The sequence below is a fragment of the Rhinolophus sinicus genome, linkage group LG05, assembly GCF_036562045.2.
Source record: "Rhinolophus sinicus isolate RSC01 linkage group LG05, ASM3656204v1, whole genome shotgun sequence".
NCBI classification, from domain to species: domain Eukaryota; kingdom Metazoa; phylum Chordata; class Mammalia; order Chiroptera; family Rhinolophidae; genus Rhinolophus; species Rhinolophus sinicus.
The window spans coordinates 27,015,953-27,029,520 of record NC_133755.1 but is presented as its reverse complement, the minus strand read 5'-3'; the positions used below and the strand labels follow the sequence as shown (position 1 = coordinate 27,029,520).

General features: G+C 40.3%; 1 protein-coding gene across 8 annotated transcripts in view; it reads left to right on the top strand.

Moving 5' to 3' along the window:
* SLC8A1 (solute carrier family 8 member A1) overlaps nucleotides 1–13,568 on the top strand; it is a 386,698-nt gene that overhangs the window by 331,332 nt on the left and 41,798 nt on the right. For all 8 annotated transcript variants that reach the window (XM_074331917.1, XM_074331918.1, XM_074331919.1 and 5 more), the window contains one exon: nucleotides 5,351–5,626. In XM_074331917.1, coding sequence (XP_074188018.1) covers nucleotides 5,351–5,626 — 276 coding nt within the window. The remainder of the gene's footprint in view (nucleotides 1–5,350; nucleotides 5,627–13,568) is intronic.

The window sequence follows — 13,568 nt, the reverse complement described above, 5'->3', positions numbered from 1 at the left end:
TAGGCATTGGAGGAATTCTCAGATTCAAACTTTACACCAATGTTTGACAGATTCTATAGTCCTCAACTTGCTTCAACAAGGCATCATGTGTAGTAAATGGTCCCCAGGCTATGAGATCAAATCCCAATTCAGTCACTGAGTTGGTAAAATAACTACCAATTGTAATTATTTTCGAAAGTCACTTAAATTCTCTGAACTTCAAGTCCTTCATATGTACAATGGGATTAATAATGCTTACCTTGCAGAGTTATTGTAAGGATTAATAAAATCAGGTATGGAAAAACAATTAGCTAAGTGCCTGTCATTTAGTAGACACCCCATCATATTCTCTCCCTCTGTTACTTTCTTCCTTTCTTTTCTTAAAATCAAGCAGCTTAGGGAAGCTGTAGCAACAATGTTTCATTCAAACAGAATATAGATTCTGTGAAATCAGGATACTCGAGTCATATAGATTTACTGCCTTCCTTCTAACAAGTAATAGTGATAGAATATGGCACATATGTCTGCAAAGGGGTTTACAGTTTTGCAAATGACTTGGACATTTCCTGTTCAGGGCCTCACCTCAGCTCTGGGATGTGGGAGTTAGCAAACTCACTTGACAGATGAGGAACTGAGGCTCAGAAAGGTCAAGTGCCTTCCCCAAAACCAAGCTATCGGAACTAGAAATAGACTTAACTTTTCTGACCCAAGTGTCCACTACATCCATCAGCCTCTTTTTCTGGTTCTCAAAGCTCTCCCTGAAGTGCCTCTAGAAGTCATATCTGGTTTACTTTAGGTGCTGTGTTACCTGCAGGTGTCAAGCCCAGAGATTGCTTTTCACAGTCACCTGTGCTGATGATGCTTCTGTTCTCATGTTCCAGAGTAGGGTCAGGGCAAGCATTGTTGTATCACTAGTTGAAGTGATGTTTTCTCTGTTCTCCGTAGTTTTAATGATTCGACTATTTTTGTAGTTATATTTAGGAAGTCCAACATGTATCAAGGAAACTATTTTAAAAGGTGATGGGACAGATTAATCAAATACAGCTTTTGTTGTGGTTGTTATCTTTCCATTAGTGAAATCCATAAAGTGGAAAAGAAGGATTCCAAAATAAGAGGATCCTTTGCTTAGGTTCCTATAAAAAGGAAAGCCATCAACCTGCCTGTTTCTTTGGTAATGCAGAAGAGGGACTCAAAAGAATTACGTAGCCGACTGTAACCCTGGGCTGGCAAACATACAGACCCAGAAGATTATGATCAACTTTGCTGTAACATAAAAGATGCTCCCAGGTGGTTTCTTTTCTTTTCTTTTCTTTTTTTTTAATGCTCCACTGATCTTTGCAAAGAACAGACTTTTAAGTATAGTCCAGATGGTGATGGATGAACATAATATTTTTTTGTCCTTTTCTAAGGCAGGGTAATTGTGCATCATGCATGGCAGTCAGTGGTCATTTTTAATATTTAAATGACATCTGAGTTGGAGATTAAAATTTATAAAGAGCAGCAAGATTCCAAGAAAAAGGATGGGAAGCTACTTCTACTTTCAAATGCAATAAAACAGATGAGCCTTCCATTCCAGACTTAGGCATTAAAATATTTAAGATTTCTTGTAATGCTGGAAGCCCGCAGAAGGAAATCTCAATATGCCCCCCCCTCTCTCTTTCTCTCTCTCTCTCTCTCTCTCTCACACACACTCACACACACACACATTTTGTGTTGCACACTTATACATCATGAAGTTAATTCCAGAGGGCAGGATTCCGTTTTGTTTTTAAAAGCTTAGAATGTAACCTTAGAATCCAGCATAATGACTAAGCGATTAAATAATGACAGGGAAACACAGTAACAATCCTAAGTGGAGGAAAATAATGATAACTACCACGATAATTATTATCCTGAAACACCTTCAAACACTTTGCAGAGGTGATCTAGTTATTCCCCTGCATATCCCTCATGGGAAGGGTGTTATTGTTTCCATCTCGAAGGCAAATATAATATCCAGTCTCGATTTATGTGTCATTTCTTCTGAGAAACTTCATTTATTTGTTTTCTTGTTCATCTTCACAATTTGGACTTAGACACCCCAAATTAAGTAATCTTGTAGAGTTAGAGGTAAGAATAATCTATTTCGATGGATGATTGATTAAATTCAGTGTTTTTCAAACTGTTTTAATCAGATACCCTGTGAAATTATAAAATGTCCCAAATATGAAAATTTTAAAGCATAGGATGTAAAATAAATCTAACTGGAAAGTCTAGTTAGAAGGAGTCTTTGGAAGGAGGAGGGGGGAGCAAGTAGTGAAAAAGTTAACATGGTTCTCTTGTTCCTCGCTCCCTCAAATAAGCCCTGACAATTGCACCACTGACGGTGAGTCCTACCTGGAGCTAACATGTAGGGTAAAAGGGAAATGGGAAGAAAAGTGAAAGAAGGAAAAAGGAAGAAATGGATAGGACACGAGAATGGAGTGGGTAATAGAAACAGAGTCGCTGTTCTTTACACATCAATGTGACCACATAGGAGGCTTCTGAGGGGATGCTGTATTAGTTAGCTAGGGCTGCCATAACAAAACACCACAGGCTGGGTAGTGGAAACAATAGAAATTTACTTTCTCACACTTCTGGAAGATAGATATCCAAGATCAAAGTATTGGCAGGTTTCGTTTCTCCTGAGGCTTCTCTCCTTGACTTGGGAGAAGGAAGGGGCCATCTTCACGTAGTGTCTTCACAGGGTCTTCCGTCTTTGTGTGCACATCCCTTCTGTCTCTCTCTGGGTCCCAGTTTCCTCTTCTTATAGGAATACCAGTCAGATTGGACTATAGTCCATCCTAATAGCTTCATTTTTAACTGAATCACCTCTTTAAATGCCATGGGTTCAAATACAGTCGCATTCTGAGGTGCTGGGTGGGGCTTAGTAGGGCTTCAACATATGAATTTGGTGGAGATAGAATTCGGTCCATAACATGTGCTTTTACATAAAAGCACCTTTTTCTTTCAGGCAAGGGTGATCGTAGAAATATGTAATAGCCATACAGCATGAGTGCTGCAGGAAACGGTTGTTAAAAAATAAACTGAGGCACATTAAACTTTTCAAGAGTTTACTTGAGCTAACACAGATTCAGATTGGGCAGAGTCAAACCAAAAGTGATTAGAAGCGCTCTGCCAACGGAGGTTAGGGGAAAGATTTACAGAGCAGATGCAGAAGCAAAGCAAGGAAATGATTTCATTGGCTGTAGCTTAAGCAGTTTCCTTATTTGGGAAAGCCTCGGTGGTGGTTTGTGTTTGTATTTTCTTAAATTTCATTTTCTCAGATACAAGTATATTTACGGGAATTGACTCTGGCTTAGGTTTTGATTTGCGTACATAGGTTACCAAGGCATTAGCGCCATCTCGGCCTCATAGCCTCCTTGTTTAATTATTTTAACATAGTCAACAGTGCTTGTTCATTCCAGTGAGTCACATCCTTTTGAATCAGCTGACCTGACTCGAGTTTCCTGTCTATTTAGTCTCCCAAGGTGATCCATTCGTCCACTGGGGGTTTCCTCCTAACAGTTGATTGGAGACCTTCCAAAGCCTCAAAAGTGAGGATGCTTTCTCCACAGATGCCCCCAAGTTGGTTCACATAATAATCCTGACCAGGTGCTCCTTGAAGAGTGGGCCGTTGCCTCTTCTGTCTTCTTGTAAGATGACAGGTGACAAGTCCAGACATTCCTCTCTTCATGTTTTGTGAGAGGCGCATTTCCCTCAGAGTTCCTCTGCTTTCAGAGTCCCCATCGTCATCTGCACCAGATGGCCTCCCCACGGAGTATCTCATGAAGAGCACATGCATTTGCATTTGTGCTGTGTTGACAATCTCGGGTCAAGCAGTCAGCTGGAAAGTGTGACAGCTTCACCTGCTGCCAGCTGCATTCATTAAATGAAAGAAAGTAGATCCTTGGTGACAAGGTTGGGGAGTTGGGGGTGGTGAACAAAGTCCCCAAGGAGGTTTTTCCAAAATGCCCACAAAACACAGATGTCTATTTGCTATCACTTCAGGAAGAGCTGACATTCAATATCCCAATTTTAAAATATGTGAATGGGGATTGTATCACATTAGAAATGAAGTCTCCATTTGAGAATAGTGGTATTGATTTCCTTTAAATAGTAAGCTTTATGCATTTTTTTCTTCATTGACAGTATAATGCACTTGGCAAAATTATGATATGTGTGTATATATCATGTAATTAAGTAGTTATATAAAGTCAGTAGGAATTAATGCATGTATCCATTCATTTAACAAGCATTTAACCAGCTTATGCCACATGGTGGAGATGGGACCAAACACGAGGGACAGTGAACAAATCCATGCCCTTGAAGGGCTCACAGTTACCTGGGAAGAGAGGCAAAGTGGACAGGCACAATCTAGAGACTGGTTGTCATACTGCTCATGCATGAGAATCACGTAGAAGGCTGGTTCAAACACAGATTGCTGTGCCATCTCCCACCCTCCCCCACTCCTTTAGTTTCTGATTGAGTGGGGTCAGGAATTTGCATTTCTGACAAGCTCGCTGGTGATGCTGCTACTTTGAGAACCCCTAATCTAGTTTGACAAGTGTTGGGGGCTATGGAAGTTCTCAGGAGGAGTTCCCAGCACTGGCTGGAGGGTGAGAGGGGTTCAGAGAAGACTTCATAAAGGAAGTGACCTTGAAAGGACAAGTGGGGAAGGATAAGGAGGGAGGGATTGGGGGGCATGCCAAATACTTTTAGTTCTAAAGGACAAAAGTAGGAGAAAGTACATGTGGTTTGAAAAAAAATGCACATCATTCCATGTGGCTAGGATGAAGTTTGCATGTGAAGTAGTTGCAGGAGATAAAGCTAGAGAAACAGGCAGGGTCTGGAACCGCTCTTGGAGGCCCTGTGCAAACATTGTCCTATACTTGATTGTAGAACCATGAATGTCCAGAGCTGGACTCGAAGCTGGAAGAAAAGAACCCTGGCAGAAGAACTCTGTCACAGTTCACTTTCTTTAAAAGAGGCTTTTTTTTCTGAGCCTGGCACAGGGCTTTGGAAGAAATTCTTTTCATTTCTCTGAGGTGATAAATCTCACTGGAGGTGATATGAGAGTAGAAAGGGCGTATCTTGATTGCATCTAACCAAAACTGAGTGGAAGGTTAAGTTTTTGCCATTCACCCATGAGCCATAGAAAGAGGGTATGTCAGAATTTTAATAATTGTTTCATTATGATTGACTCCTGGAAAACCTAAGATTCACCCATCTCTAACGGCCTCCTGGTCACTCAGAGGGGAGTAATGATGGGTCTGGGAAGCAGAGACTGGGAGAGAGAGAGACCCTGATAGCATGGGTTGTGATGAAATGTGCTTCATTCTTTTCTCTCCAGGGGAAGATGATGATGATGACGAATGTGGGGAGGAGAAGCTGCCCTCCTGTTTCGATTACGTGATGCACTTTCTGACTGTGTTCTGGAAGGTCCTCTTTGCCTTCGTCCCCCCGACAGAATACTGGAATGGATGGGCGTGTTTCATTGTCTCCATCCTCATGATTGGCGTACTGACAGCTTTCATCGGAGACTTGGCTTCCCACTTCGGCTGCACCATTGGCCTGAAAGATTCTGTGACTGCAGTAGTGTTCGTCGCACTTGGAACTTCAGTACCAGGTAAAGAATACATTTATATATGATTCCCCTTATTTGCCTTGTCACCTTTGCTTGCCTAACAACTTCAAGAACTGTGATAACAAACCAGGCCTATGAGAGACGAGAGCCCCAAAGATACACATGATGACTCTGTCAGAACACTGTCAGGGCATTTTTCAAGGTTAGAAAGTTGATCAGTATCATCATGATGACGGGAAAGCGTTCCCAGAGGGAACTGCATGGCCTGCATGGAGAGAGCAGACTGATTTGATGGACAGATGGATAGATCAGCATCTCATCACAATTAGCACTTTCAAAAACACAAAAGACAATTACAGAATCATCTTCAAGAACAAATTTTTTGTCTTTTATGTATTTAGTAAAGTTTAGATGATTTTTATGAAACTGTATTCGTTAGGTAACTAAGATAAATGCTGAAAACCTGCAACAATATTCTCCTGACCCAAGTATTAACGGGAGTAAAGAACAAGAAGCAGGCATTGATCAGGACAGGAAAAGTTATCTCAAAAGTGAGCAGGCTAAGTGTGCATTGCATGGACGTCCCTTCATGCATTCCTATAAGCTTAATTTTTCTGCCAGCCTACAACTGTAGCTCATTATAGTTGCTCAGATTTCTGACTAAGACATCATACTCCCAAATATGACATTGACAGCAGTAATTTTCCAACTTCAGTGGGCATCAAAATTACCTGGAAGCTTGCGTAAAAAATGCAAATGCCTGAGACCTATCCCCAACCTGTGGAATCGGGAGACCTAGAGCTCTCAGGTGGTCCTGGTGAACATGAGAGCTTATTGTAACTGACATCCGGGACCTATTCCCCAGCACTACTTGACATCTTGACAGATGTACAGCCTTCACTTTGAGCAACAAGATTCTCATTCTCTACCAAGTAGCAGGTCAAGGACAAGCATCACAGTGGGTCTGGGGAATGGCGGGACTTGGGAGTGACAGCCCTGCTGTGGTGCCACTCACTTTGCACGTTCCACACTTGCCACTGATACAAACTCTGTGATTTCTACTAACACTTGCCATAATGGGCAACCCTGGCTTCTGGGCTTGAGTCTGAAAAAAAGTACAGTTGAAATCATATATATCTATCTCTTCACTGGAATCTACTAGTTCTTCTCCGCTGAGATATTTATCATCTCGGTGATGATGGATATGTTACTTTTAACCCATCTGAGCCTCAGTTTCTCTATTTGTAATATACTTACTGAAGAAAAATACCTATAAATGATGCATCTAGTACGGCATCTCGGACATGGAAGGAACTCAATCAAATAGCAGCTTTTGTAGTTATTACTTATGTTGAACAGCTGAGGATCTGACCAGCACAAATCTGAACACATCGGATGAAATGACCAGGGAGACCAGGAATGAAGTGTCCGTACTTATACTGGGCAGCCAGAGCACGGGGTGCTGTCCAACTGATCAACCACTTGGGAGTCCTGATCAAGTGGCCTGGCATGGTTTTGGTGCCCACCTGAGCTGACAGAGGATCCAGGAGATTTAGGGAGTAAGAGTATTCCCGCCTTAGTTAGCAAGGTTATGCAAAGTCTTCCAGTTGACTACTCATCCTCAGAGGAAAGCAGGCTCCCCGTCAACCCCAGCTCTGTTCCAGCAGTTCCACATTTGGTCTTTATTTTGATTTTTTTTCCAAAAATTATCATAAATTTACCAAACAGGAGATAAAACTTAAAATATTCATATTTGGGGGCGGCCGGATGGCTCAGTTGGTTAGAGCGTGAGCTCTCAACAACAAGGTTGCCGGTTTAATTCCCTTATGGGATGGTGGGCTGTGCACCCTGCAACTAAAGATTGAAAATGGCAACTGGACTTGGAGCTGAGCTGCACCCTCCACAACTAGATTGAAGGCAACTTGGAGCTGATGGGCCCTGGAGAAACACACTATTCCCCAATATTCTCCAATAAAATTTTAAAAAAAGAAAAAAGAATTCCTTTTAAAAAATTCATATTTTAAGTTGCTTTGTTTAGAAAACATATACAGAGGGTGCCCAAAAAAATGTATACACATTTTAAGAAAGGAAAAAAACTGTATTAAAATTGTAATACTCAATGTATACTGATAACAAAAGATTAATACAAGTCACGTTTGACGTGTGCAATTACAAGGGGTGCTCAAGGTGGTTATCATCAGCGTCAAGATACTTCTGATTATGGCAAACTACTGCTTGAGCATAGATAATCTCTCTTAAAATGTGTATACATTTTATTGGCACCCCCAGTATACAACCAAAGGAACTGAATACCGTGGTTATCTATTGCTGTATCTATGTCTATTATAAGAAAATGTTTTGCGGTCCACTTTGCCGAAGGCTTAAATCACTGTATCAAATGGTGCCCAAGTTAGCACACACTGTTGGCCATGGGTTTAATCCTTGAGGAGAATCTGTGCAAGTTATGGTAATGAAGATGAAATTAGGTCTCTCATGACAGTTACTCAAAATCAGCCTGCCTTTCTGGAAAGTCAGCAATCGGTTCTAGCAAATGCATCACTTGCTTTCAAACGGATCAAAAGAAAATGCTTTTCCTACATCAAATCCTTGTTCAAAAAAAAAAACAAAAAACATTGTTCTTAAATTTCCCAACTTCTCATCTCAATACCTCAAAACTGGCTCTTTTTTCTATATAATAATCTTCCGAAATGGCCCTGTGCATCTCTTGTATTAATAAGTGTTTTTGAATAGTGTGCAGCCATACAATTTAAAACAACATTTTCTGTAACATGAAATGTGGATTACAGTAAAACTTTCTGTTTGGAGGACTCATTTGTTCTGCCACTTAAAACCAGCTTAATTCCCAGGGAGAGGCATCAAGAAGTAAGAAACCCTATTGGGGAGAATACAACAGAATCATTAGTTGTCAAAATGGTTTCCCTACACTGCTATAAATTCTTCCCATCGGGATAGAGATTTCTTTGCTCTGTTATTGGGAGAATTCCTGTAATTTGCTGCAATATTAACTGTGCAGCATGCTCCCCAAACAATATATTCACAGGTAATCTCAGAAAATCATACCTATGTAAACAGACTTTTTTTCCCTAAAAACAGCTGTGCAAATTGAACAAGATGCTGAATGAATATTTCTCACTTTATTCTCCAACCCTGATGATTCCGAACAGTGCTTTGTTTTAAAATCTCCTGACTTAAAAAAAAAAAAGAAAGCTATTGTTCCCAGATGACAAAACCCAGTTGCTATAGGCTGAAGAAGAATAAGGAAAACTCCTCTTCATTTGTAGCCTACCATTAATCTGGCAGTGGTCCTGGCACCCCGCTTTTTCTCCAGGCCTGTGTCTTGACACGTGTCCTAAAGAAGAAGGGCTCCTGGCTAATGTCTGATGTACTGCTGCCTCTTTCTAGGTGAGACTCTTAGATTCGTGGCTTGTGATGGCCTGATGGGCATTGAAAACTTTCCCTGCCTCAAGCAGGATTAACTAGCTACATATCTCATTGGAGGTGTGTTTTACTATATTATTCAAAATCTCCGGGGAAAAGAGCTTTTTGACTTTCCAGGTGAGACAGAGCTTCCTCCTTATACCAACTGGTAGCAAGTGTTCATTAGCATCTACTGGCAGGGAAGGGCTTTCTCCCTCTCAACCTGAAGTTTGCATAAGAACTTAGAGACCCATACAAGTTAGTAAGACGAAGGGCCTTCTTTTTCCAAATCACCTTTTACAGGGCTGCCTGTCAGCAGAAGAGGGAGCTTCTTGCACAGTCTCTTTCCACTTCTGTGCAGCTCTTGTATTAATAAATAATAAACCATTCTGAAAAGCATGGCAGCCATACAATTACATTTTTTGTTCTGTCATATGAAATGTGGATTACGGCTGGAGTGAACCAGAGCCTGGTCTCCAGGTCTCTTCTCTTCTCGGTCCACGCTCACTCCCTGAGCCATCACACCAGTCTCCGTGGCTTAAATGTTATTAATATGCCAATGACTGGCAGATGTATATCTCCAGCCTCCACTTGCCCCTGAGCTCTAGATTCACATACCAACTGCCTTCCCTGTATCGATGCTAGATGTGTAATTTGCAGCTCAAAGTTACCATGTCCAAAATAGAACTGTTAATTTCCACTGCCTAAGCGCCTTATTTTTCAACCAAACCTATTCTTTCCAGACTTTGCCTTTCTCAGGAAAACAGTCTCGTCATCCACCCAGGTGTGCTTGATTCCTTTTTCCTCACCCCCACAGTCAATCCATTTATAATCCCTGCAGATCTTTCCTCAAACGTATCTTGATCAAACCCACTTATTTCTCTGTCACCACCCTCCTTGGTCTAGACCCCTACTCAGACTCAGTAGCCTCCTGACTTCACGCTTCTGCTATAGGCAGTTTTAGATATAATCAGACCACATTTCTGCTTACAGTCTTCCAACGACTTCCTGTTTCACTTAGGATAAACTTTAAAAGGCACCACTCTGGCTGACAAAGACCTGCGTGACTTGGCCCCCCACTGTCTTTCCATTCTGTTTTCCTCCTTGCCCACTGGCCTTTTCACTGTCCTCCATGCACCAAGTTCATTCCTTTCTCAGGGTTGCACTAGCTTTTCTACAATTCTTCACCTTCATTGACACACAACTGGCTCTTTGTCTTAATTCTATCTCATCTTAACTGTCACTTCTTCCAAGCGACCTTTCCTTAACCACACACAGTGAAGTACTCATCCAGCTCTTCTGTATTACAAAATAACAACCTATTTTCTGTATTTATTACTTTCTAGATGTTTTTAGTTTATTTATTATTGAATGTTATTATGATCTAACTCTCCTAACAGACATGTCAGCCTCATGGGAACAGAAATGTGGCTTTCTTTTCTCTATTATATCCCTGGTTCCTAAAATGATGCCTAGCTAACACACGTATAAGTAATGAAATTGTGTGTGTATGTGTTGGTGTGTATGTATGCATGTGTTGTGTCTATAAATGAATGTACAAATCAGTCATTTATACATTAGTACGAGTTGTTTCAGTTAGACTGCTCTCTTCCTAACACCTTCTAGAGGTAGCAAAGAAGTCAAGTTATGACTGAGAGAGAGAAACAGTACATGCTTCTATAGCGTGGCTTATTTTTGAGAAATAGAATGTATCTGAGTAGGTTATTAAGGTAAGATGGGAGAAAGGTAACTTAAGAGCACTAAGAATCTCAGAACAAAACATTTTTCCTTTTGCATAATTTTTGCTCTGGTGGGAACTGTGATGAGGAATAATATAGTATTATTTTTTTTTTTTTTTGCCTTCATTCTTTTCTCTGCCATAATCCCTGCCTCCAAGATCCAGAACTCAGGCCAGTACTTTTAAAACTTTAGGGATACTCTGTGGAGTGCTAAATAGACATTTTGAAATGGCCTGGCATGGGTTCATAACTACGTTATATCATATTGCTTCTATGGAGTAACACTTTCAAAATTCAAGAGCAAAAAAATATATATATAAGAAGGAACATTTGGAACTCAGCCTTTTTTGTACTAAAGACCACCTATAACGTCACATTCTTTTAGCTAACAATTATTTCATTTACTTGGGTAAAACCTGGGCCTGTGGGGTCAAGATATTCCCACTTCTATACCATATTCCAAATGTGAATTTTCCTTTCATTTCTTGCTTCTATTGGATTCAAATAGAAGTAAGAGTCCTTCCTTAATTGCACAGAAACCTCTTAGACGATGATGAATGGGAAATATTTTTACCTCATTTGGTCCTACTTTGGTCTTTCTCCATACATCTTGATTGAGCTTGTTCTGAAAACAGCCTATACCCCCCTTTCACTTCCCTTTACCAATTGTTTACTCCCAGAGCCAGAAGAGTTTAAAAATTGGGTATTCAAAGCCGTCCCTTAGCCTGTGGTGTTGTCAGATTTTCTGTTCGCTTGGAATGTTTTGAATATCTTTTGAATTCTGTCAAGTAGGAATTATTTCACTCTAGAGATTTTAATGCATGAATGGAAAGGAAATAGACAATTATAGGGATGGGGTTTTTTTTTCCCATTTTGTATATAGAAACTTTTGTAAAAATAAAATTTTGTTTTAGAGAAAATGCATGTCATTTTTAAATTACATCACTTCCAGAATTCTGAATACCATAGGAAGAATTTGATATACAACTAGTTACACTAGCAATTCACTTTGTTCTCTTAGTGTGGCGTTTATGAATATGCGCCAAGAGGGTACAGTGACAAGAGCTTTAGAATTAAATTCAAGAAACCGGACTTCTAACTACGATTCACTGTGTGGCTGGAATCCACTGCTTTCCTCCCTGCGCCTTGGTTTTCTTGCCTGTAGACTAGGCAGAATAATAGATGGCCATTTAAATAGAGTCAATGAGAGGATTAGTAAGATGGGTCTCAGAGCACTTTGTCAACTGACAATTGGTATAAAATACAGGAAAGAATTATCATTATTTACACTGAGATTAACTCTCCAAAGGTCAAAAAGGAATAGAAACCATGACAAAATGAGAATGAATAGGAAAAGTTTTGTGAGTAGAGAAAGAACCCTTTAACATGCACCACAGAGCTCCACTGTATGCCACAGCATAAGCACTATATATCCATTATCCATTATCTTATTTAGGTTATATCATTAAGTGATGTGAAGTGATTTTGCCCCTCCAAACATTTATTGCTTTTTATCCTGTAGATTCTTTTTTTGAAAATGAGACTGTCTTTTTGTGAGTGTGCTAGAAAACACTATTTGGTTTTGCAACAAAAAAATTGTTAGCTATTGATGGTTTAAGTTTTTCACTTTTTAATTTCCTGACTTCTAATTATTCCGAAAACTAAGATATTCTATAGTATACTTCTGTAACAAGTACATTACAATAGATTACGTCCTGCTACTTTATTTCTCACTGTAACTTTATTTTCTAAAGTAACTTGGATGGTTGAGTAGGTTATATAGTACAATCTCAAGGGGTCACCATAATCTAAATGATACCCCTGGAGACATACGGGGTACCACATCCGTGGATGTATGTAGTGGCCCGTCTAAAGACCACTTTATAGCATATAGGAGATTGTGCACCAGTATCCCCAGTTACATGAGGACATTAAGGCTCATACAGAACACATGCTCTGCCCACATTTAGTCCACTTTACTATAAACATGGTAAATTTTGGAATTCGTATTATCTTCCTTACAATCTAGTACTTAACCACTCTAGTTAAATCATACCACCTTGGATTTATTTTTGAAATAAGCATTGCATACATACAGTCTTTCCCATACATCTTCCAGGTATTTTTTTTTTTTTTTTTTTTTTAGAAATTGTTCATTGTTCTCTTTGCCTCAATTTTAGTATTTTCCACTTTTAAAGCATGCAGTAGTGGGATTATATTCAAGCTCCAGGTCAGACACTATCATTATTCCCTTTGGCATGAAAAACAGCTAATAAAGTCCATGACTTAAAAAAATTCAGAAATGGTCTGGCCCAGTGGCTCAGGCGGTTGGAGCTCCATGCTCTTAACTCCAAAGGCTGCCGGTTCAATTCCCACATGGGCCAGTGGGCTCCCAACCACAAGGTTGCCAGTTCAACTCCCCAAGTCCCACAGGAGATGGTGGGCTCCGCCCCCTGCAACTGAGATTGAACACAGCACCTTGAGCTGAGCTGCCACTGAGCTCCCGGATGGCTCCGTTGGTTGGAGTGTGTCCTCTCAACCACAAGGTTGCTGGTTCGACTCCCGCAAGGGATGGTGGGAAGCGCCCCGTGCAACTAGCAACGGCAACTGGACCTGGAGCTGAGCTGTGCCCTCCACAACTAAGACTGAAGGGACAACAACTTGACTTTGAAAAAAGTCCTGGAAGTACACACTATTCCCCAATAAAGTCCTGTTCCTCTTCCCCCTCAAAAAAATCTTTTAAAAATTCAGAAATGAATAAAGACCTATTTCTATACCCTTAAACTCTTAGCATTTCCTATATGTAA